The sequence below is a fragment of the Ascaphus truei genome, chromosome 15 (genome assembly GCF_040206685.1).
Source record: "Ascaphus truei isolate aAscTru1 chromosome 15, aAscTru1.hap1, whole genome shotgun sequence".
NCBI classification, from domain to species: domain Eukaryota; kingdom Metazoa; phylum Chordata; class Amphibia; order Anura; family Ascaphidae; genus Ascaphus; species Ascaphus truei.
Window position 1 is genome coordinate 47,938,753 of NC_134497.1, and position 26,279 is coordinate 47,965,031.

The window sequence follows — 26,279 nt, forward strand, 5'->3', positions numbered from 1 at the left end:
TTGCAACACTTCCCTGTTTGTGATAATTTGTTGCCAGTGTTCCCAGCAGTTTCAGCTGCAAACTGTAACAATAGATAATGTTCCCTTGTAATATCCGGACAAATTGTAGCTGCTGAGTTACACTGATTGAAGGATTGATTGAAACTGAGAGGCGGCCATTATGTTAGGCACGCAATCAGATTGTGACATTTATAACAGGAGCAGCAAACGATAGCCAGCGTAGGTAAGAATGTAGAATGATACATTTTCACGCGCTTTACATATACAAAGAAGAAAAACAAGGGGGAATGTGGCATTGAGGCTCTAACTCTCACTCCAATCCTGCGACCCCCTCTGATTAGGGGTCAGTCTCAGCCTCTCGTGCACCTTAGCGGGTACATAACAGTGCTCCCTGCCCGGGGCGCTGGCTGTGTGTGTTTAAGGAAACACTCCTATCTGAGGAGGTGACGGGGAGAGCGAGTGTGACTGTGAGGAACCTGCTCTGCAGGTCTCTGTCTCAGGATGAACCTGCAGGGCTAGTGTGGGGCGAGAGCAGTGTGGGGCGAGAGCAGGGACGGAGCAGAGCAGTGTGGGGCGAGAGCAGTGTGGGGCAGAGCAGTGTGGGGCGAGAGCAGTGTGGGGCGAGAGCAGTGTGGGGCGAGAGCAGGGACGGAGCAGAGCAGTGTGGGGCAAAGCAGTGTGGGGCGAGAGCAGGGACGGAGCAGAGCTCCGCTGAACTGGGGGGGGGATAAAGAAGTGGCACTTTTCGGGGACACGGGACTTAAAAATCGGTGGCCATGTCTTTAACTGTCTGCCTCAAGAAGGTAACCAACCTGCCTGGGAGGCACGAGAGGCAGGCGGGTCTGTCTTTCCGAGGTGAGCTACTATATTAATATATCATATATGTTTTGTACTGTATGTGTATATATATCTCTAACTGCACCTATAGTTATTAATATCATACCCTCCAACTGCACCTAATTAGCAGGCACTGTACCTGTTTATAGCCTGTACCTGTTACATTCGGCGGCACCTACGGCATTTCTGCCGGTGACTGGCGCTTCAGCGAATTAATTTGCTAATGATCATCCCGGGAGAATTTAATACCACTTTTATTCTGTGTGTGTGTGTAAGAATGCAAATAAATCCATAAATACACATTGTATTAAAACATTGATCTTTGCTTATAGTCAATTGTACGTACACTTAGATTGTAAGCTCTTCGGGGCAGGGACTCCTGTTCCTATTGTTACTTTTATGCCTGAAGCGCTTATTCCCACTATCTGTTATATTATTATGCCCTGTGTGTTACTGTGAGGCGCTGGGCTCCTGGATGGCGCTACACTAATAAAGATATATAAGACATTCCGCTGCCTGCACGTATGAATATTATACTGACAGACTGTATATACTGTGTGTGTGTGTGTGTGTATATATATATATATTAATTAGTATCTTCAGCCTATTGACTAACATGAATGTTTAGGGTGGGGGGCTGGAATGAAGGGGTTACCCGTTATAAAGAGGCAGAGGGGGTGGCCCGCCCGCTTGCACAATGCGTCTCAGGCCCGTTCTGTCCCCCCTGCCAGCTCGCGTCCCCCTGCTTGTGCCTCCCCCCCCTTACCTGGTGTCCGGCATCTTCCGACGTTGCATTTCCATGGCAATGCGACGTCATGCGACCCGCGACGTCATTTGATGCCGCGTTACCATGCCGACACGTCGCTGGAAGCCGCCGGAGACCAGGTAAGTGACGTTGCCGAGGCCTCGCGTGCGCTCCCCGGCGTTTCATTTAAATGCCTTCGGGAAGGGCGCGGGGCCTCTGTAACCGCTGCACCCCCCAGTTTGCCTAAAACACAGTCCGGGCTTACATAAAGTATACCTGTCCGGCATCCTTACGCGCCGGGTATGGCTCATTCTGTGTCCTAACCTTTGTACTGTGTCCTTTCTCCCCTATTGTAACGCTCATACAGAGACATGCGCTCTCCTGCAAACCATCGCACTATAATGGTGTTTAAAAACCGCTTTGAACGCCCAACGTTGGATATTAGTAATAATAGAGCGCGTTTAAATTCTGCTCTTTCTGAAACATGAATCAGTCCGCTGTTCGTGAAGATACGTTTTTATATAACAACAACACAGGTTATTATAGGGATCCTGTTATTATAGGGATCCTGATATTATAGGGATCTTGTTATTATAGGGATCCTGTTATTATAGGGATCTTGTTATTATAGGGATCCTGTTATTATAGGGATCCTGCTATTATAGGGATCTTGTTATTATAGGGATCCTGTTATTATAGGGATCTTGTTATTATAGGGATCTTGTTATTATAGGGATCCTGTTATTATAGGGATCCTGTTATTATAGGGATCCTGTTATTATAGGGATCTGGCCCACTGGAGTTGTATGGATCTGCTGTACCAAGACATATACTATAAAATAGATGTAAAATAATCCTTTTTTATCCAGTGTCTCTCCGATCTCCAAGGCTAGATCCACTAAAATCCGTTAAATCCGGGCGCATAACGTGATGTTATCTAAATCCGCAGCGGACGTGACGTCCCCCGAGGTTATCGCGTATCCTGAAACCTAATTACATTCAAAAACAATGGTTGTTATTTAGCGTTTGATGTCACGTGACTGTCAGTTAACTTCCAGGAATGTGACATTATATACGTATCAGTATACGCTGTTACTCTAGTCCAGGCCCTGATTAACAAGAGAGAGGAGAGGGGGATATAACCCCGGGAAATAACACGGGTTACTTAAATTATACCTAACTGGGGGGGTTACACCAGGGGGGGGGGGCAACTCCAGTCCTCAAGGGCCACCAACAGGTCACGTTTTAAGGATATCCCTGCTTCAGCACAAATGGCACAATCAGTGGCTCAAAGTACAGTCTTGTAACAAGTATATTGTAATGAGTATATAATATTGATATATTGTAATGAGTATATAATATTGGTATATTGTAATGAGTATATAATATTGGTATATTGTAATGAGTATATGATATTGGTATATTGTAATAAGTATATAATATTGGTATATTGTAATGAGTATATAATATTGGTATATTGTAATGAGTATATAATATTGGTATATTGTAATGAGTATATAATTGTATGTATTGTATGTCTTTATTTATATAGCGCCAAAAGTGAACTCAGCGCTTCACAAAGAATACAGTACAGGGAATTATAATAATACAATAAGTGCAGCAAAATCAGACAATACGAAAAGAAATCCCTGCCCCGAAGAGCTTACAATCTAAGAGGTTTGATGGGGAATTTACAGAGACAGCAGAGGAGGGAGTAAGTGCTGTAGATGGCAGTGCTTGGCCACAATGAGTGGTAGGGGTGACTGAGTGTGGGACAGTAGCCATGAGTGCAGGCTATTGGGATGCTTGATTTGTGCAATTGAATAACAATTAAGGGAGGGGTTTGCCTATTCTGCTCAAGGAAACATACCCCAATAGTCAATTAAATCTTAATTTCTCTTGCAATTGATGGTAGGAGACTTCTCTCCTTGGTTTATTGTAATGTATGTTTGTATATCTTCATTTTTATGGTGCCATCTATGTACTGTACACAGCGCGTCACAGCAGTAATACACGGAACATAATAATATAACACATAGTGGGAATAAGCGCTTCAGACATAAAAGTAACATTAGGAAGAGGAGTCCCTGCCCCAAAGAGCTTACAATCTAAGTGGTGAATAGGAAGACCGTACAGAGACAGTAGGAGGGCGTTCTGGTAAGTGCGTCTGCAGGGGGCCAGGGTTTATGTATGAGGTGTAAAATATCAGCCACCGAGCTGCTCGTATGCTTCCTTAAGCAAGTGTGTTTTAAGATACTAAAGGTGGATAGAGAGGGTGCTAGTCGGGTACTGAGGGGAAGGGCATTCCAGAGGTGTGGGGCAGTCAGTGAGAAGGGTTTAAGGCGGGAGAGAGCTTTAGATAAAAAGGGGGTAGAGAGAAGACATCCTTGAGCAGAACGTAAGAGTTGGGATGGTGCATAACGAGAAATTAGGGCTGAGATGTAAGGAGGAGCAGAAGAGCGTAAAGCTTTAAAAGTGAGGAGAAGAATGGAGTGTGAGATGCGGGATTTGATCGGAAGCCAGGAGAGGGATTTCAGGAGGGGAGATGCTGAGACAGATCTAGGAAAGAGTAGAGTGATTCTGGCAGCAGCGTTTAGGATAGATTGTAGGGGAGACAGGTGAGAGGCAGGAAGGCCGGACAGCAGGAGGTTACAGTAACCGGCTGGGAGAGAATGAGGGCCTGAGTCAGAGTTTTGGAGTTGAGCAGCAGAGGAAAGGGCGTATCTTTGTAATATTGCGGTGTGTATTGTAATGAGTATACATTATTCGTATATAGTAATGAGTATACAGTATTGGTATTTAGTAATGAGTATACAGTAATGGTATATAGTAATGAGTATACAGTATTGGTATATATTAATGAGTATACAGTATTGGTATTTAGTATTTAGTAATGAGTATACAGTATTGGTATATTGTAATTAGTATACAGTATTGGTATATAGTAATGAGTATACAGTATTGGTATATAGTAATGAGTATACAGTATTGGTACAACTCAACCCCGTTATAGCGCGGTCCTCGGGGGCCACCCGATCCGACCACGCTATAACCGGGGATGCTTTATTTTATTTTTTTAAATGGCCGCTGTACGCCCGATCGGGAGGAGGGGGGGGGGGGGAGAGGTGGAGTGAGGCGCCGGCAGCCCTACACGACCCTAGCAGCCACCATACTTCTCCCAGCATTCAGCTTGGCACCATCCAACCACCGATCCCACACCAATCCCCCAGCCTCGCACCGATCCCCATCCCCCCAGCCTCGCACCGATCCCCATCCCCCCAGCCTCGCACCGATCCCCATCCCCCCAGCCTCGCACCGATCCCCATCCCCCCAGCCTCGCACCGATCCCCATCCCCCCAGCCTCGCACCGATCCCCATCCCCCCAGCCTCGCACCGATCCCCATCCCCCCAGCCTCGCACCGATCCCCATCCCCCCAGCCTCGCACCGATCCCCATCCCCCCAGCCTCGCACCGATCCCCATCCCCCCAGCCTCGCACCGATCCCCATCCCCCCAGCCTCGCACCGATCCCCATCCCCCCAGCCTCGCACCGATCCCCATCCCCCCAGCCTCGCACCGATGCCCGCACCACCCGACCCCCCCCCCCATGCCTTGCGCCAATCCCCGCACCAATACCCAAACCTCGCACCGATTTCCCCCCCAACCTCACACCGATCCCGGCAAGCAGCCCCACGATGCCCCAGCAGCTGACACCAAAGGTGGGGGGGGGGGGGGAAGGCTGTGAGTGTGTGTGCTGTGTGTGTAGTGAGAGTGGGCTGTGTGTGCAGTGAGAGTGTGCTGTGTGTGCAGTGAGAGTGTGCTGTGTGTGCAGTGAGAGTGTGCTGTGTGTGTAGTGAGAGTGGGCTGTGTGTGCAGTGAGAGTGTGCTGTGTGTGCAGTGAGAGTGTGCTGTGTGTGCACTGAGAGTGTGCTGTGTGTGCAGTGAGAGAGTGTGTGTGTGCAGTGTGCTGTGAGTGTGTGCAGTGAGTGTGTGCAGTGAGTTTGTGCAGTGAGTGTGTGCAGTGAGTGTGTGCAGTGAGTGTGCAAAAAAATATGTTGTTTTTTTTAAATTTGGGGTCCACGCTCAAACCGCGTTATAGCGGATCGCACTATAACGGGTTTGAGCTGTATATTGTAATGAGTATACAGTATTGGTATACAGTAATGAGTATACAGTATTGGTATATATTAATGAGTATACAGTATTGGTATACAGTAATGAGTATACAGTATTGGTATATATTAATGAGTATACAGTATTGGTATACAGTAATGAGTATACAGTATTGGTATATAGTAATGAGTATACAGTATTGTTATAAAGTACAGGCATACCCCGGTTTAAGGACACTCACTTTAAGTACACTCGCGAGTAAGGACATATCGCCCAATAGGCAATCGGCAGCTCGCGCATGCGCCTGTCAGCACGTCCTGACCAGCAATACCGGCTCCCTACCTGCACCGAAGCTGTGCGCAAGCGGGGAGACTATAGAGCCTGTTACACATGCGTTATTTACATCAGTTAAGCACGTATATGACGATTGCGGTACAGTACATGCATCGATAAGTGGGGAAAAGGGTAGTGCTTCACTTTAAGTACATTTTCACTTTACATACATGCTCCGGACCCATTGCGTACGTTAATGCGGGGGATGCCTGTAATGAGTATACAGAATTGGTATATAGTAATGAGTATACAGTATTGGTATATAGTAATGAGTATATAGTATTGGTATATAGTAATGAGTATACAGTATTGGTATATAGTAATAAGTATACAGAATTGGTATATAGTAATGAGTATACAGTATTGGTATATAGTAATGAGTATATAGTATTGGTATATAGTAATGAGTATACAGTATTGGTATATAGTAATGAGTATGCAGTATTGGATATTGTAATTAGTATACAGTATTGGTATATAGTAATGAGTATACAGTTGCTATATAGTAATGAGTATACAGTATTGGTATATAGTAATGAGTATACAGTATTGGTATTTAGTAATGAGTATACAGTATTGGTATATAGTAATGAGTATGCAGTATTGGTATTTAGTAATGAGTATACAGTATTGGTATATAGTAATGAGTATACAGTATTGGTATATATTAATGAGTATACAGTATTGGTATATATTAATGAGTATACAGTATTGGTATATAGTAATGAGTATGCAGTATTGGTATATTGTAATTAGTATACAGTATTGGTATATTGTAATTAGTATACAGTATTGGTATATTGTAATTAGTATACAGTATACAGAAATGTAGGATCTCTAAAGGGAAGCCAGACTTTTAAAATGATGTACAAAAAAGTTATTTTCTGTCCGGCAAAGCAGATATATTTATTTATTTATAAAATGTTTTACCAGGAAGTAATACATTGAGAGTTACCTCTCATTTTCAAGTGTGTCCTGGGCATAGAGATAAGATGACAAATAATACATGGTTACAAATACATAGTTACATAAGTGAACAGGGTATACATTATATACAAGACATTGCATGCACAGTTAGAGAAAATATATATTATGGGCGTATGTAACAGTTACAGACCAGATTAAAATGTGAGACAGCCTTAGATTTGAAAGAACTTAAGCTGGTGGTGGATGTGAGAGTCTCTGGTAGGTTGTTCCAGTTGTGGGGTGCACGATACGAGGAGGAGGAACGGCCAGATACTTTGCTGAGGATATATGTCCTGATTATTTGAATGGCGCCCGGTTACCATATATATTTAGAGATGGGAGCAACTTTGAATTCATGATGAATTCATTATTTTCTTGGGTGGATGTATTTTAATACGCTGCGATAGATGGTGGCTGTTATTTATCATACAACTGTCCTTAAAATGTTGTTTTTGTTACAAACAGTAATTTATACATATATAGAATTAGAGTGGAATACATTTCATAATTGTTGGGTCTTGTTGTCTGCTCTTTGTAGAAGAGTATTGTTGGTTAAATATTAGCTATATCAACCATATCTAATTTGCTGGTTTGTGTGCCTGTCCCTGTGTGGTAAGTGACTTGTGTTTACAGGTGTGTAAGTGTTGCAGTGACAGCTTTGCGCTTGGTAACCATGCTCCTGCAGTATGTGTAATGTAAGCCTCGGGCTGTGCTCTGTTTTCACACTGTGTAAATATTGTTAAACAGAAGGGAGGATCGGTGAGGGTGAGTCTAGATGTGCAATAGCTCAGGTGGAAGTTTGAGATGCCTGACAGGTATATAAATTGGATCATCCATTCAACCAACTTCTCCTAACACCAGCGTACAATATATACACTGATGTTGTGGTTTTCAACTTGGTCACAGTGGTTTAACATTGGGGTAGGGTGACCAGATGCCCTGGTTTTTAGCCATGTCTGGATCACGACTTTTCTGGCCACTGTTCCATTTTTTCTCCAGCAAGCTCCGATCCCACATGCACATAAGGGGTCGGCAAATGCCAATCGTGCATGCTCGACAATTGTCCCGTTTTTTGCCAGGACAAATATAGGGGCTTATGTACTAAGGTCATATCGTTATGTACTAAGGTCATATCGTTATGTTCTATGGTCATATCGTTATGTACTATGGTCATATCGTTATGTACTAAGGTCATATCGTTATGTACTAAGGTCATATCATTATGTACTAAGGTCATATCTTTACGTACTATGGTCATATCGTTATGTACTAAGGTCATATCTTTATGTACTATGGTCATATCGTTATGTACTAAGGTCATATCGTTATGTACTAAGGTCATATCGTTATGTACTAAGGTCATATCGTTTTACAAAATTGTGCGTCAAAATGTTAGTGCTAAGAAGTAATACAAACCTCCATCAAATGACCTTTGCATGGGTGAAGGTCGTTGTGTCTTACATATGATGCATAAGTTGATGTTAGAAATGATTTTTGATGTATGGGGCGTCATGTGCAATACCCGAGTGATCCAACACTCCAACACTCGCACACTCCAACACTCCAACACTCACACACTCCAACACTCGCACACTCCAACACGCGCACACTCCAACACTCGCACACTCCAGCACGTGCACACTCCAGCACGTGCACACTCCAACACTCGCACACTCCAGCACGTGCACACTCCAACACTCGCACACTCCAACACGTGCACACTCCAACACTCGCACACTCCAACACTCGCACACTCCAACACGCGCACACTCCAACACTCGCACACTCCAACACGTGCACACTCCAACACGTGCACACTCCAACACACACGCACACTCCAACACGCGCATACTCTGTCACTGTCATTGAGCTGCATTCTACCAACCAGAGAAATTAAGATTTAATTGGCTTTTGGGGTATGTTTGTGAGCTGATTCCTATCAATTGAGAGAGAGAAATGATAATCTAATTAACTATTTTGTATGTCTGTGAGTTGATTAGACAAACCCCTCCCTTAAGTGTTAGTCAAATGCATGTGAATAGGGTACTTAAGTCACTGTAGCATGGCTGTTTAACCATAAGGCTGTGTAACATCAAAAGCGTCACATCATAAGTGTACATCAAAAGTGTCTACAAGAGTTAATTTTTGAGTTGAAATTGGAGGAAGATCTGGACTCTGCATTACAACGTTGCCACTGTGAGACTTTAACTTTTAACATCTGTGATTTATTTGTACACTTTTATCCTCCAGTACCTTTGAACTCTCTCCTCCTGCATCTCACTATGCCCTCCCTATTTCTTTTTCTGTTTACTGTTTCCTCACTCCTTTGTGAGCATTTCTGTTCTCTACAACATCTCCACTCCCCACTGCACCATTATTTATACACCTCTCTCCCAACAACTTCTTTACCCCTCAATAAAAAACAACCAAACAAATCCTCTATTCACACCCTCTATCTACTCCTACCTGCTGCTAGGGATCTTCCCTAAGCCTGAAGCCAGACATACACACCTGATCTCACTCATGCCTCCCTACCAAGGGTGGCTTGCAGGATTCAAGGCAATGCATCTATATATTTCTGTATGTTAAATTTAATCAACTTCTAGTAAATATCAAGATTCCTAAGTAAGTGATATACATATAGCTGATGCAGGTTAGTGAAACCAGAAAGAAGTGCTTCTTTCTAACTAACTGACTAACCTTAAAACTTGCCCCCACAAATCAATCATCCCAATAGCCTGCACTCATGGCTACTGTCCCACACTCAGTCACTCCTACCACCCATTGTGACCAAGCACTGCCATCTACAGCACTTACTCCCTCACCTGCTGTTTTTGTAAGTTTCCCATTAAACCTATTAGATTGTAAGCTCTTCAGAGCAGGGATTTCCTTTCCTATTGTCTGATTTTGCTGCACTTATTGTATAATTATAATTCCCTGCACTGTATTCTTTGTGAAGTGCTGAGTACACTTTTGGCGCTATATAAATAAAGACATACAATACAATACAATACATAGGAGACCAGGCATTTACACCTTTTATACCGGGAACATAACATTAAGCAAAACAAGATGGTAAAACAAATAATCATTCATTCACTTAAAATAGGCTAACACGCAGTGAAACACAAAATACATGAGAAAGACACACACTTTCCTAGCTAAAATAGAACGTAAAACAAAGTCTTTGGTTGACCGGGACTTGTCCCAAATGTCCTGGAACTCATATATCGGCATGAAGTCCCTGCCGCCACGCTGTCTCTCCTCCGGAGGTGCTGGAGTCCCTGCCGCCACACTGTCTCTCCTCCGGAGGTGCTGAAGTCCCTGCCGCCATGCTGTCTCCCCTCCGGAGGTGCTGGAGTCCCTGCCGCCATGCTGTCTCTCCTCCGGAGGTGCTGGAGTCCCTGCCGCCACGCTGTCTCTCCTCCGGAGGTGCTGAAGTCCCTGCCGCCATGCTGTCTCTCCTCCGGAGGTGCTGAAGTCCCTGCCGCCACGCTGTCTCTCCTCCGGAGGTGCTGAAGTCCCTGCCGCCACGCTGTCTCTCCTCCGGAGGTGCTGGAGTCCCTGCCGCCACGCTGTCTCTCCTCCGGAGGTGCTGAAGTCCCTGCCGCCACGCTTGCTCTCCTCCGGAGGTGCTGAAGTCCCTGCCGCCACGCTGTCTCTCCTCCGGAGGTGCTGAAGTCCCTGCCGCCACGCTGTCTCTCCTCCGGAGGTGCTGAAGTCCCTGCCGCCACGCTGTCTCTCCTCCGGAGGTGCTGGAGTCCCTGCCGCCACGCTGTCTCTCCTCCGGAGGTGCTGGAGTCCCTGCCACCACGCTGTCTCTCCTCAGGAGGTGCTGAAGTCCCTGCCACCACGCTTGCTCTCCTCCGGAGGTGCTGAAGTCCCTGCCGCCACGCTGTCTCTCATCCGGAGGTGCTGAAGTCCCTGCCGCCACGCTGTCTCTCCTCCGGAGGTGCTGAAGTCCCTGCCGCCACGCTGTCTCTCCTCCGGAGGTGCTGGAGTCCCTGCCGCCACGCTGTCTCTCCTCCGGAGGTGCTGGAGTCCCTGCCGCCACGCTGTCTCTACTCCGGAGGTGCTGAAGTCCCTGCCGCCACGCTGTCTCTCCTCCGGAGGTGCTGAAGTCCCTGCCGCCACGCTGTCTATCCTCCGGAGGTGCTGAAGTCCCTGCCGCCACGCTGTCTCTCCTCCGGAGGTGCTGGAGTCCCTGCCCCACGCTGTCTCTCCTCCGGAGGTGCTGAAGTCCTTGCTGCCACGTTGTCTCTCCTCCGGAGGTGCTGAAGTCCCTGCCACCACGCTGTCTCTCCTCCGGAGGTGTTGAAGTCCCTGCCGCCACGCTGTCTCTCCTCCGGAGGTGCTGGAGTCCCTGCCGCCACGCTGTCTCTCCTCCAGGGGTGCTGGAGTCCCTGCCGCCACGCTGTATCTCCTCCGGAGGTGCTGAAGTCCCTGCCGCCACGCTTTCTCTCCTCCGGAGGTGCTGAAGTCCCTGCCGCCACGCTGTCTCTCCTCCGGAGGTGCTGAAGTCCCTGCCGCCACGCTGTCTCTCCTCCGGAGGTGCTGAAGTCCCTGCCGCCACGTTGTCTCTCCTCCGGAGGTGCTGAAGTCCCTGCCGCCACGCTTGCTCTCCTCCGGAGGTGCTGAAGTCCCTGCCGCCACGCTGTCTCTCCTCCGGAGGTGCTGAAGTCCCTGCCGCCACGCTGGCTCTCCTCCGGAGGTGCTGAAGTGCCTGCCGCCACGCTGTCTCTCCTCCGGAGGTGCTGAAGTCCCTGCCGCCATGCTGTCTCTCCTCCGGAGGTGCTGGAGTCCCTGCCGCCACGCTGTCTCTCCTCCGAGGTGCTGGAGTCCCTGCCGCCACGCTGTCTCTCCTCCGGAGGTGCTGAAGTCCCTGCCGCCACGCTGTCTCTCCTCCGGAGGTGCTGAAGTCCCTGCCGCCACGCTGTCTCTCCTCCGGAGGTGCTGAAGTCCCTGCCGCCACGCTGTCTCTCCTCCGGAGGTGCTGGAGTCCCTGCCGCCACGCTGTCTCTCCTCCGGAGGTGCTGAAGTCCCTGCCGCTACGCTGTCTCTCCTCCGGAGGTGCTGGAGTCCCTGCCGCCACGCTGTCTCTCCTCCGGAGGTACTGGAGTCCCTGCCGCCACGCTGTCTCTCCTCCGGAGGTGCTGGAGTCCCTGCCGCCACGCTGTCTCTCCTCCGGAGGTGCTGAAGTCCCTGCCGCCACGCTTGCTCTCCTCCGGAGGTGCTGAAGTCCCTGCTGCCACACTGTCTCTCCTCCGGAGGTGCTGAAGTCCCTGCCGCCATGCTGGCTCTCCTCCGGAGGTGCTGAAGTCCCTGCCACCACGCTGTCTCTCCTCCGGAGGTGCTGAAGTCCCTGCCGCCATGCTGTCTCTCCTCCGGAGGTGCTGGAGTCCCTGCCGCCACGCTGTCTCTCCTCCGAGGTGCTGGAATCCCTGCCGCCACGCTGTCTCTCCTCCGGAGGTGCTGAAGTCCCTACCGCCACGCTGTCTCTCCTCCGGAGGTGCTGGAGTCCCTGCCGCCCCGCTGTCTCTCCTCCGGAGGTGCTGGAGTCCCTGCCGCCATGCTGTCTCTCCTCCGGAGGTGCTGAAGTCCCTGCCGCCACGCTGTCTCTCCTCCGGAGGTGCTGGAGTCCCTGCCGCCACGCTGTCTCTCCTCCGGAGGTGCTGGAGTCCCTGCCGCCACGCTGTCTCTCCTCCGGAGGTGCTGGATTCCCTGCCGCCACGCTGTCTCTCCTCCGGAGGTACTGAAGTCCCTGCCGCCACGCTGTCTCTCCTCCGGAGGTGCTGGAGTCCCTGCCGCCATGCTGTCTCTCCTCCGGAGGTGCTGAAGTCCCTGTCGCCACGCTGTCTCTCCTCCGGAGGTGCTGGAGTCCCTGCCGCCACGCTGTCTCTCCTCCGGAGGTGCTGAAGTCCCTGCCGCCACGCTGTCTCTCCTCCGGAGGTGCTGGAGTCCCTGCCGCCACGCTGTCTCTCCTCCGGAGGTGCTGAAGTCCCTGCCGCCACGCTGTCTCTCCTCCGGAGGTGCTGGAGTCCCTGCCGCCACGCTGTCTCTCCTCCGGAGATGCTGGAGTCCCTGCCGCCACGCTGTCTCTCCTCCGGAGGTGCTGAAGTCCCTACCGCCACGCTGTCTCTCCTCCGGAGGTCCTGAAGTCCCTGCCGCCACGCTGTCTCTCCTCCGGAGGTGCTGGAGTCCCTGCCGCCCCGCTGTCTCTCCTCCGGAAGTGCTGAAGTCCCTGCCGCCACGTTATCTTTCCTCCGGAGGTGCTGGAGTCCCTGCCGCCACGCTGTCTCTCCTCCGGAGGTGCTGAAGTCCCTGCCGCCACGCTGTCTCTCCTCCGGAGGTGCTGAAGTCCCTGCCGCCACGCTGTCTCTCCTCCGGAGGTGCTGGAGTCCCTGCCGCCACGCTGTCTCTCCTCCGGAGGTGCTGGAGTCCCTGCCGCCACGCTGTCTCTCCTCCGGAGGTGCTGGAGTCCCTGCTGCCACGCTGTCTCTCCTCCAGAGGTGCTGGAGTCCCTGCCGCCACGCTGTCTCTCCTCCGGAGGTGCTGGAGTCCCTGCCGCCACGCTGTCTCTCCTCCGGAGGTGCTGGAGTCCCTGCCGCCACGCTGTCTCTCCTCCGGAGGTGCTGGAGTCCCTGCCGCCATGCTGTCTCTCCTCCGGAGGTGCTGAAGTCCCTGCCGCCACGCTGTCTCTCCTCCGAGGTGCTGAAGTCCCTACCGCCACGCTGTCTCTCCTCCGGAGGTGCTGGAGTCCCTGCCGCCACGCTGTCTCTCCTCCGGAGGTGCTGAAGTCCCTGCCGCCACGCTGTCTCTCCTCCGGAGGTGCTGGAGTCCCTGCCGCCACGCTGTCTCTCCTCCGGAGGTGCTGAAGTCCCTGCCGCCACGCTGTCTCTCCTCCGGAGGTGCTTGAGTCCCTGCCGCCACGCTTTCTCTCCTCCGGAGGTGCTGAAGTCCCTGCCGCCACGCTGTCTCTCCTCCGGAGGTGCTGAAGTCCCTGCCGCCACGCTGTCTCTGCTCCGGAGGTGCTGGAGTCCCTGCCGCCACGCTGTCTCTCCTCCGGAGGTGCTGGAGTCCCTGCCGCCACGCTGTCTCTCCTCCGGAGGTGCTGAAGTCCCTGCCGCCACGCTTGCTCTCCTCCGGAGGTGCTGAAGTCCTTGCCGCCACACTGTCTCTCCTCCGGAGGTGCTGGAGTCCCTGCCGCCACGCTGTCACTCCTCCGGAGGTGCTGAAGTCCCTGCCGCCACGCTGTCTCTCCTCCGGAGGTGCTGGAGTTCCTGCCGCCACGCTGTCTCTCCTCCGGAGGTGCTGAAGTCCCTGCCGCCACGTTGTCTCTCCTCCGGAGGTGCTGAAGTCCCTGCCGCCACGCTGTCTCTCCTCCGGAGGTGCTGAAGTCCCTGCCGCCACGCTGTCTCTCCTCCGGAGGTGCTGAAGTCCCTGCCGCCACGCTGTCTCTCCTCCGGAGGTGCTGGAGTCCCTGCCGCCACGCTGTCTCTCCTCCGGAGGTGCTGGAGTCCCTGCCGCCACGCTGTCTCTCCTCCGGAGGTGCTGAAGTCCCTGCCGCCCCGCTGTCTCTCCTCCGGAGGTGCTGGAGTCCCTGCCGCCACGCTGTCTCTCCTCCGGAGGTGCTGGAGTCCCTGCCGCCACGCTGTCTCTCCTCCGGAGGTGCTGGAGTCCCTGCCGCCACGCTGTCTCTCCTCCGGAGGTGCTGGAGTCCCTGCCGCCACGCTGTCTCTCCTCCGGAGGTGCTGAAGTCCCTGCCGCCACGCTGTCTCTCCTCCGGAGGTGCTGGAGTCCCTGCCGCCACGCTGTCTCTCCTCCGGAGGTGCTGGAGTCCCTGCCGCCACGCTGTCTCTCCTCCGGAGGTGCTGAAGTCCCTGCCGCCACGCTGTCTCTCCTCCGGAGGTGCTGGAGTCCCTGCCGCCACGCTTGCTCTCCTCCGGAGGTGCTGGAGTCCCTGCCGCCACGCTGTCTCTCCTCCGGAGGTGCTGGAGTCCCTGCCGCCACGCTGTCTCTCCTCCGGAGGTGCTGAAGTCCCTGCCGCCCCGCTGTCTCTTTTCCGGAGGTGCTGGAGTCCCTGCCGCCACGCTGTCTCTCCTCCGGAGGTGCTGGAGTCCCTGCCGCCACGCTGTCTCTCCTCCGGAGGTGCTGGAGTCCGTGCCGCCACGCTGTCTCTCCTCCGGAGGTGCTGAAGTCCCTGCCGCCACGCTGTCTCTCCTCCGGAGGTGCTGAAGTCCCTGCCGCCACGCTGTCTCTCCTCCGGAGGTGCTGGAGTCCCTGCCGCCACGCTGTCTCTCCTCCGGAGGTGCTGGAGTCCCTGCCGCCACGCTGTCTCTCCTCCGGAGGTGCTGGAGTCCCTGCCGCCACGCTGTCTCTCCTCCGGAGGTGCTGAAGTCCCTGCCGCCACGCTGTCTCTCCTCCGGAGGTTCTGAAGTCCCTGCCGCCACGCTGTCTCTCCTCCGGAGGTGCTGGAGTCCCTGCCGCCACGCTGTCTCTCCTCCGGAGGTGCTGGAGTCCCTGCCGCCACGCTGTCTCTCCTCCGGAGGTGCTGGAGTCCCTGCCGCCACGCTGTCTCTCCTCCGGAGGTGCTGAAGTCCCTGCCACCACGCTGTCTCTCCTCCGGAGGTGCTGAAGTCCCTGCCGCCACGCTGTCTCTCCTCCGGAGGTGCTGAAGTCCCTTGACCGCAATTTCACACATGGCTTCTCCATTTTGGCTTTATTAAATAAATCATGACACGGTGTAATATGTCATGTGTTGTTGTTCATTTGAGGCTGTATTTACCTAATTTTTAGACCTGCTGAGGAACAGATGATTGTTATTATGTCCTGATATGTAAAACCGTAGAATTCAAAGAGGGTGTGCTTCCTTCTTCACACAACTGTATATACTTTAAACACACTGTTTAATAAAAACCATACATTTTATACTTTCCTAAGTCCTATGGTTATGGGGAATAGAATAAGAAGTTTGCACTTTATTCCTACTAGCCATATTCCTCACACAGTATACTAGACAGACTTTAAAAATCGTCACAACCTTGTCTATGGTTGGAGTACCCCGAGAACCTCTATACCGGGTTCTGGGTGACCTGGGCATTGACTGGGCATCCCCCTTTAACCTAGAGACCCCTTGACCGTTCCAGGGACACCTCACATCCCTATGCCCCATCTACCTTTCTGGTCTGTGCTGAAGCAGGGAATCCTAGCGATGAGTTGCACAAGTGTTTTCAAGGGGAGATTTTGCTGGAGCAATGTGCCTATATGTATCCGGGAATGCAACCTGATTCCCGGGTACATTTTTGGGGTATCCAGCAACTCTGGACCCCGACTAGCTAGACACATTCTGGCACGACTTTCTCCGTAAAGCCCCACTTGAAACTCATAGCCCAGCAATCTCTAACACTCCACGCGCACACGCCAGCACGTGCACACTCCAACACGTGCACACGCCAGCACATGCACACTCCAAAACGCGCACACTCCAACACACAAACTCCAATAGACGCGCATTCACACAGATGCGCACTCCAACCCACGCGCACTCCAACCCACGCGCACTCCAACCCACGCGCACTCCAACACGCGCACACTCCAACAGGCACGCACTCCAACACACGCGCACTCCAACACACTCGCACTCCAACACGCGCGCACTCCAACACACGCGCACTCAAACACGCACGCACTCCAACACGCGCGCACTCCAACACATGCGCACTCCAACACATGTGCACTCCAACACACGTGCACTCCAACACACGTGCACTCCAACACGTGCACTCCAACACGCGCACTCCAACACACATGCACTCCAACACACGTGCACTTCAACACACGTGCACTCCCCCCAATCATATCAAAAAGGGGGAGAGGGCAATTACAAATGAGTCAGGTGAACCGCGGCTTTAAAAGATCTCACGTTTTATTTATATTGAGACAGCGCGGGAATCATCACGATCAAAAGCGAAGGTTCCTGCGGGTCAGCGCCAAGCTCAGTGTGCGGGATAATCCAAAGGTCACAGGGGGGGGTCACTGTAACAATTCGATAGAAAGTAGGGTGCGGCCAGAGGCAGAACAGGTCTATCCAGTATCCCAGCGATGTTTAGGTACAAAAGAGGTAACGAGGTTAGAGAGGACGGGACAGGGCAGGCGGTTTTAAAAGGGCAATTTGTGCATTTTTTTTATTATTATTATTTTTAACATAGGATTGACGCCGGGGGTCTCCGGAGCTGAGCCCGGTTCCCAGAGATACTGTACAGACCTCCGTAAGGAGTGCCGGTATCGCAGCAAAGGTTAAACCTCCTACAGAGATAAGTGTCTCCGGAAGCAGGGGGTCCCCAAACCTGAAATAAGTGGGGTTCCTGAGACCCGCAGCTTCAATCCCATGTTTAAAAAACAATCCCTGGCTTGGATTCCCTCTTTAACAGTTCCTAGAAAATGAATAAGTACTTGAGTATTAGGAGTAACGATGGATATTGTAGGAGAAGTTTTTCGTGAGTTCCCCTCTCTTCCTCAGGACAAGCGATACAGGTTACAGAGATTCCAGTAGTTTAAGGCAGATGTAACATCCGAGACCACAATCTAAGCGGTTTATTGTATATCCGACCAAGAGGTCGATCGGGAAAGCTTCGGCTGAAAATTCCCAATGACTTCAGTGGGGCGTTTCGGGCGGCGTTGGTGCGATCGATCGGATTGGCTGATAGCATGAGAAAGCATTAGGGACAGAAGGAGAGGAAATAACCAGACCGGCCCATAAATGCATGAAAGGGGCAGTGAGAGATGTGAAGAACGTGGATAACAAGGGATCAGCAGCAGTGGGAGTGGGACTGTGGGCGTGGGACTGCGGGCGTGGGACTGCAGGCGTGGGAGTGGCACTGCGGGTGTGGGACTGCGGGCGTGGGACTGTGGGCGTGGGAGTGGGACTGCGGGCATGGGACTGTGGGCGTGGGAGTGGGACTGCGGGTGTGGGACTGCGGGCGTGGGAGTGGCACTGCGGGTGTGGGAGTGGGACTGTGGGAGTGGGACTGCGGGCGTGGGACTGCAGGCGTGGGAGTGGGACTGTGGGAGTGGGACTGCGGGCATGGGACTGCAGGCGTGGGAGTGGGACTGCGGGCATGGGACTGCGGGCGTGGGAGTGGCACTGTGGGTGTGGGAGTGGGACTGCGGGCTTGGGACTGTGGGCGTGGGACTGCAGGCGTGGGAGTGGGACTGCGGACATGGGACTGCGGGTGTGGGAGTGGAACTGCAGGTGTGGGACTGAAGGTGTGGGAGTGGAACTGCAGGTGTGGGACTGCAGGTGTGGGACTGCAGGTGTGGGAGAGGAACAGCAGGTGTGGGACTGCAGGTGTGGGAGTGGAACTGCAGGTGTGGGACTGCAGGTGTGGGAGTGGGACTGCAGGTGTGGAACTGCAGGTGTGGGAGTGGGACTGCAGGTGTGGGAGTGGGACTGCAGGCGTGGAAGTGGAACTGCAGGTGTGGGAGTGGAACTGCAGGTGTGGGACTGCAGGTGTGGGAGTGGAACTGCAGGTGTGGGACTGCAGGTGTGGGAGTGGAACTGCAGGTGTGGGACTGAAGGTGTGGGAGTGGAACTGCAGGTGTGGGACTGCAGGTGTGGGACTGCAGGTGTGGGAGAGGAACAGCAGGTGTGGGACTGCAGGTGTGGGACTGCAGGTGTGGGAGTGGAACTGCAGGTGTGGGACTGCAGGTGTGGGAGTGGAACTGCAGGTGTGGGACTGCAGGTGTGGGACTGCAGGTGTGGGAGAGGAACAGCAGGTGTGGGACTGCAGGTGTGGGACTGCAGGTGTGGGAGTGGGACTGCAGGTGTGGGAGTGGAACTGCAGGTGTGGGACTGCAGGTGTGGGAGTGGAACTGCAGGTGTGGGACTGCAGGTGTGGGAGTGGAACTGCAGGTGTGGGACTGAAGGTGTGGGAGTGGAACTGCAGGTGTGGGGGTGGGACGGTAGGTATGGGAGTAGCACTGCTGGCGTGGGAGAGTAACAGCAGGTGTGGGACTGCAGGTGTGGGAGTGGAACTGCAGGTGTGGGACTGCAGGTGTGGGAGTGGAACTGCAGGTGTGGGACTGCAGGTGTGGGAGTGGAACTGCAGGTGTGGGACTGCAGGTGTGGGAGTGGAACTGCAGGTGTGGGACTGAAGGTGTGGGAGTGGAACTGCAGGTGTGGGACTGCAGGTGTGGGACTGCAGGTGTGGGAGAGGAACAGCAGGTGTGGGACTGCAGGTGTGGGACTGCAGGTGTGGGAGTGGAACTGCAGGTGTGGGACTGCAGGTGTGGGAGTGGAACTGCAGGTGTGGGACTGCAGGTGTGGGACTGCAGGTGTGGGAGAGGAACAGCAGGTGTGGGACTGCAGGTGTGGGACTGCAGGTGTGGGAGTGGGACTGCAGGTGTGGGAGTGGAACTGCAGGTGTGGGACTGCAGGTGTGGGAGTGGAACTGCAGGTGTGGGACTGCAGGTGTGGGAGTGGAACTGCAGGTGTGGGACTGAAGGTGTGGGAGTGGAACTGCAGGTGTGGGACTGCAGGTGTGGGAGAGGAACAGCAGGTGTGGGACTGCAGGTGTGGGAGTGGAACTGCAGGTGTGGGACTGCAGGTGTGGGAGTGGAACTGCAGGTGTGGGACTGCAGGTGTGGGCTGCAGGTGTGGGAGAGGAACAGCAGGTGTGGGACTGCAGGTGTGGGAGTGGAACTGCAGGTGTGGGAGTGGAACTGCAGGTGTGGGAGTGGGACTGCAGGTGTGGGAGTATGACTGCAGGTGTGGCAGTGGGCCTGCAGGTGTGGGAGTGGAACAGCAGGCATGGGGGTGGGACAGCAGGCGTGGGAGTAGGACTACAGGCGTGGGAGTGGAACTGCAGGCGTGGGAGTGGAACTGCAGGTGTGGGACTGCAGTTGTGGGAGTGGAACTGCAGGTGTGGAACTGCAGTTGTGGGAGTGGGACTGCAGGTGTGGGAGTGGGACTGCAGGTGTTGGAGTGGGACGTGAGGAGTGGGACTGCAGGTGTGGGACGTTAGGAGTGGGACTGCAGGTGTGGGAGTGGGACGTGAGGAGTGGGAGTGCGATGTAAGGTGTGGGTGTGGGAGTGGGACTGCAGGCGTGGGACAGTGCGAGATTATCAGAGGGACAGGGAGAAAATGATGTAACATTGTGATGTGTAAGAAACCCCATAATAATGAAATCCTCCTGTTTTATGTCAGAGCGGTAACATTGTGAGCTCCAATGTTCTCCGGTCTTGATGCTTTTATACATCACTTTGAGGCTCTGGATGTGTAAATCATTTATGGACGAATCCGGCTGTGAGGAGTGCGGTCCCACTGGGGTGCAATATCTTCCTTCTTCATGGTGTGTTATTGTGCGTCTGTGTAGTATCTTCATTCTTCATAGTGTATTATTGTGCGTCTGTGTGGTATCTTCCTCCAAGGTGTGTTATTGTGTGTCTGTGCAGCATCTTTCTTCTTCATGATGTGTTATTGTGTGTCTGTGTAGCATCTCCCTTCTTCGTGGTGTGTTATTGTGTGTCTGTGCAGTATCTTCCTCCTTCATAGTGTGTTATTGTGTGTCTGTGTAGTATCTTCCTACATGATGTGTTATTGTGTGTCTGTGCAACTTTTCCTTCTTCATGGTGTGTTATTGTGTCTGTGCAGAATTTTCCTTTTCATGGTGTATTATTGTGTGTCTGTGCTGCATCTTCCTTCGTCATAGTGTGTTATTGTGTGTCTATGCAAAATGTTCCTTCTTTGTGGTGTGTTATTGTGTGTCTTTGTAGCATCTCCCATCTTCATGGTGTGTTATTGTGTGTCTGTGCAGTATCTTCCTCCTTCATGGTGTGTTATTGTGTGTCTGTGCAGTATTTTCCTTCTTCATGGTGTGTTATTGTGTGTCTGTGTAGCATCTCCCTTCTTCATGGTGTGTTATTGTGTGTCTGTGCAGCATCTTCATTCGTCATGGTGTGTTATTGTGTGTCTGTGCAGCATCTTCCTTCTTCATAGTGTGCTATTGTGTGTTTGTGCAGAATTTTCCTTTTCATTGTGTGTTATTGTGTGTCTGTGCAGTATCTCTTCTTTATGGTGTGTTATTGTGTGTCTGTGCAGCATCTTCTTCATGGTGTGTTATTATGTCTGTGCAGCATTTTCCTTCTTCATGGTGTGTTATTGTGTGTCTGTGTAGCATCTTCCTCCTTCATGGTGTGTTATTGTGTGTCAGTGCAGAATCTTCCTTCTTCATGGTGTGTTATTGTGTCTGTGCAGCATCATCCTTCTTCATGGTTGTCACGGTAGCTTATGACAAGATATAATGAACACCAAATATCTGGGTTGAACTGAACGAGACTTAGATATAATAAAATATATTTATTCCTTAAAAAAGGTGAACACAGCAATATAGTACAATTAACAGGCAAGAAGGTAACACTTACTTAGGGTTGGGGAATGGAGAAGTATCAGCTAGCAATTCTCCAGCAATCCGGTGACATTCCAGGTGGAATCAGAAGCACAACAACTAAAAACTGTAGGGTTGACACAGTTTATATACCTGTGTAACCCTATTCTTAACATTGAATACAGACTATTGGTGAACAATTATCTGTATCCAATCCCTAACGTGGAGACACAGTTTAAACCATGCCCCCCAGCTAGTTAGCCCATGTGTACTGGTACTCTGAGGATCTTATTTCTGTAGCCCCATAATTAAATCAGGGGCGACGACCAGTCTACCAAATTAAGTATCTGGTAGGATCTGCATTGTTTGTAGGTGTAGACATAACACTTACAAACCACTCCAGTTTGATGATTCTCCACCCTCAGGTAACAATTAGACTGGCAGAGTCTGTTGAACAGTACTTGGTTCCTAGTGTAAACAATCAGGGCAGTTAACTTTTGATCACAGTGCTTATGCTCAATCATCCGGCTGCCCTTCATGACCTATTAGCATAGCAGATGGAGTCTGCATTTTCAGAGCAGATCCAAAATACCATACATATACACTTTAATATCTACACATATTAATAAGTTCCATTCTGGTGGGCTCAGTGGGTCGAAATTTGCCAGTTTTTAATGCCTACAGTGACTCCACCTATTGGCCAAATTTCAACTCTCTGCGACCTCCAGAACTGGAGATACAGAAATGCACTTTAAAACATTAAAATACAGGATTATAATGAAACATGGGAACAGGGGAACATACAGTTTCCTGACATGACAAGGTGTAAGCCACATTCCTGGACCGCAGTCCAGTTAACCCCTTGCCTCCCTGGTGAGGTCAGGGGGTGGCCATATGGGGTGCAACCCCTTTAATACCGGGCCAACCCCCTCTCCCTCTACAATGGTGTGTTATTGTGTGTCTGTGCAGTATCTTCCTTCTTCTTTGTGTGACATTGTGTGCCTGTGCAGCATTTTCCTTCGTCCTGGTGTGTTATTGTGTGTCTGTGTAGGATTATTCTGGTTTAACGTTTTTGGCTGGTCTCACCACTCTAGCATCCTTGGTCACATTTGCTGCATGAAATCATATAAACCACAGTCCTGGATGTGCAGCAGTACGATCCTTTAACATTAAATGTTCTGTGTGTGTGTGTGACTGGCTGTGGGGTCAGCGCATACAGTATATGTTTGCACAGTTTGCAGTGTCATGGGCCATTCTGGGTGTTCCCAAGTTCACTATTAGATTGTAAGCTCTTCGGGGCAGGGACTCCTTTTCCTAAATGTTACTTTTAAGTCTGAATCACTTCTTCCCATTATGTGGTATTTATAATATTTGTAATTTATATGATTGTCACTATGCACATTAATTGCACTATATAGATAAAAATACACACTCACACACGTACACACACACACACACACATACACACACAAACGTACACACACACGTACACACACACACACGTACACACACACACACACGTACACACACGTACACACACGTACACACACGTACACTGGGACGTTTTCTGTTGTCTAACTTCGGTCTCGGGCAGGGGGGCTCAACTCCAGTTTTCAGCCCTCCACCCCAACAGGTCAGGTTTTCAGTATATCGCAGCTTCAGCACAGGAGGCTCAATCAGAGGCTCAGTCTGATTGAGCCACCTGTGCTGAAGCAGGGACTGATTGAGCCGCCTGTGCTGATGCTGGGATATCCTGAGAACCTGACCTGTTGGGGGTTGTGCGGTGTCTGTTCCGGTGTCCCATGTCAGAACATACAGTATGCAGCGATGGCCGCCGGCCCGGCTGTGTCACTCCGGCACAAATTGGTGACGTCAGATGCTGTAAAGCAAGCGCGGCTAACTCCAGTCCTCAAGTTCAACCAACAGGCCAGGTACTGGGCATATCCCTGCTTCAGCATAGGGTATCTCATTCTGACTGAGACACACACACACACACACGAGCACACACCGTGTCACCTTTTGCTTGAAAACCATTTTGAGTCACCTGTGCTGAAGCAGGGGGATATCTTGAAACCTGACATGTTGGTTGCCCTTGAGGACTGGAGTTGGCCAACCCTGCGGTAAATGTGGAATCCATCATTTGAAAGCAGCAATCCTTATCACCACACACACGCACGCGCACACACGCACGCACACACACACTTTAAGTTATGGTGGGTGAAAATACCACCTAGCATACAGCGCTTCCACTGCAGCAAGGGAAATGATATGCAAATGAGCACACACCGTGTCACCTTTTGCCTGATAACCATTTTTACATGGAGCTCTTATAAATATATATATATTTCCTAGGGCTTGCTTGGCTTTATGTTTCCAGCATTTGTGGCAGAGAAAGTGTTAATGCACCAAGTGCTTATTCTGTGATCTGTTTGCAGACTTGTAACAGATGTTTGTTCTCTTCAAAGGTTTTACCCACAAGACAAAGAAAATGAAAACAGGAACCGAAGCTGATTTCTGTGAGGTAAGAGACTCAAGTGGTGGGAACAGGTCCCGCTGTTTGCTTTCCCGGGGCCCAGGACTCAAGTCTTGACCTGGGCCGAGGTTGGAGGGTAAATACTTGCCCCTAGGAGGGACTGACCGCTTAACCCTGTCACTGCCATTAGCACACTTTGCCCCTAGGAGGAACTGACCCCTTAACCCTGTCACTGCCATTAGTACACTTTGCCCCTAGGAAGAACTGACCCCTTAACCCTGTCACTGCCATTAGTACACTTTGCCCCTAGGAGGAACTGACCCCTTAACCATGTCGCTGCCAATAGTACACTTTGCCCCTAGGAGGGACTGACCCCTTAACCATGTCACTGCCATTAGTACACTTTGCCCCTAGGAGGGACTGACCCCTTAACCATGTCACTGCCATTAGTACACTTTGCCCCTAGGAGGGACTGACCCCTTAACCATGTCACTGCCATTAGTACACTTTGCCCCTTGGAGGGACTGATCCCTTAACCATGTCGCTGCCATTAGTACACTTTGTCCCTAGGAGGGACTGACCCCTTAACCATGTCACTGCCATTAGTACACTTTGCCCCTAGGAGGGACTGACCCCTTAACCATGTCACTGCCATTAGTACACTTTGCCCCTAGGAGGGACTGACCCCTTAACCATGTCACTGCCATTAGTACACTTTGCCCCTAGGAGGGACTGACCCCTTAACCATGTCGCTGCCATTAGTACACTTTGCCCCTAGGAGGGACTGACCCCTTAAGAGAAGGGAAACAAAAGAAAACAGCGCACAACGCCAAATAGTGAAGCAAATTCAACAATATATTATAGATTTAAAAAGGGGGTAATATATCTGCGTACATAAAAAAGGTTGGTAAAAGGCATGTAGTGTGTATCACACTGTTTACCACTCGGCTGTTAGCTGTAGATTCAGGTGCTTGCTTCCCTCTGCTGCTGCAGCTCAGTTGATTCTGGGGCAGGACGTCAGTCTTTTCACTCCCAAGGGGATTTCCCTTCATGCAGCCAGGTTCAGCAGCTGGTACTGGGGCTTGGTGAAATCGCTCCTGCTTCCTAGCCGATATGAAGCTGCTCCTGTACCTCGGCAGGTGTATCCTCTGCAGAGAGGTTAAAACGCAGCTTGCTGCTGTCTTCACAGCAGTGGTGGATTCAATAGGGAAGTTTGAACAGTCTTACAGAGTCTCTCACAAGTGTCCCAAACAGCACACAGGATGAAATAAAAACAGGACAGGCCAACACATAGACAAAGGCCAATGTAAGCAGATATAAGGCAATAGAATGTTACATCCAACTAGTTTCGTAGAATTAACTACTTCTTCAGGGAATAATTAGGCCATTACCCAGAGGTCTTAAATACACTGGCGACACAGTTTATTACACTGCGGCCAGATCCGCAAGCCGGGAGATTTCCCGGCTTGCTAGTGGCCGCCCCTCGGCGTGCCGCGCGTCATAGACGCGCGGTCACGCGTCTTCGGGAGCGTGCGCCCCCTGCACGCGCGTCCAGGGGCTCCCCGAGGGAGCCCTGGTGTCCCGCGATCGCGGGACAGCGGCAGGGGGTTCCGGGGGACCCGGCGGACCCGGCAGCGGTAGGGAGAGCGCCCCGATCGGAGGGCGCTCTTCCGCTGCTTCGGCGCGCGCCCGTCACTCTCAGAGTGACGGGCGCGCGCCAGGCTACTGCTGCGGCACAGAACGGGCAAATGCTCGAATAAACTGTGCCGCAGCAGTACCTCACATAGATACCTTATTGGTCAACCAATTAGGGATAGACCAATCATCTATAATAGGTAATGGTCTGCGTGATAGGGAAGATGTGTAGTTTACTTTTAAAACAACAACTTTATTAACAAGAAAACAAAAACAAAACAATACCTATTTAATATAAACTTACATATAGACAAAATCTAGCATAAATAATTAAAAACATGCTGGAATAAAAGAAACACAATATTAGTCGACTTATATTGTGTTTCTTTTATTCCAGCATGTTTTTAATTATTTATGCTAGATTTTGTCTATATGTAAGTTTATATTAAATAGGTATTGTTTTGTTTTTGTTTTCTTGTTAATAAAGTTGTTGTTTTAAAAGTAAACTACACATCTTCCCTATCACGCAGACCATTACCTATTATAGATGATTGGTCTATCCCTAATTGGTTGACCAATAAGGTATCTATGTGAGGTATTTAAGACCTCTGGGTAATGGCCTAATTATTCCCTGAAGAAGTAGTTAATTCTACGAAACTAGTTGGATGTAACATTCTATTGCCTTATATCTGCTTACATTGGCCTTTGTCTATGTGTTGGCCTGTCCTGTTTTTATTTCATCCTGTGTGCTGTTTTGGACACTTGTGAGAGACTCTGTAAGACTGTTCAAACT

The 26,279-nt window shown here is 51.1% G+C and overlaps 1 protein-coding gene across 1 annotated transcript in view; it reads left to right on the top strand.

Annotated features, from left to right (window-relative positions):
- The first annotated feature begins 501 nt into the window (after positions 1-501).
- The window catches only part of LOC142466383 (fer-1-like protein 4), a 126,174-nt gene continuing 100,396 nt past the window's right edge, over positions 502-26,279 (top strand). Inside the window, exons 1-2 of the mRNA XM_075571240.1 lie at positions 502-855; positions 23,844-23,899. Of these exons, the coding sequence (XP_075427355.1) occupies positions 777-855; positions 23,844-23,899 (135 nt within the window). The 5' untranslated portion in view covers positions 502-776. The remainder of the gene's footprint in view (positions 856-23,843; positions 23,900-26,279) is intronic.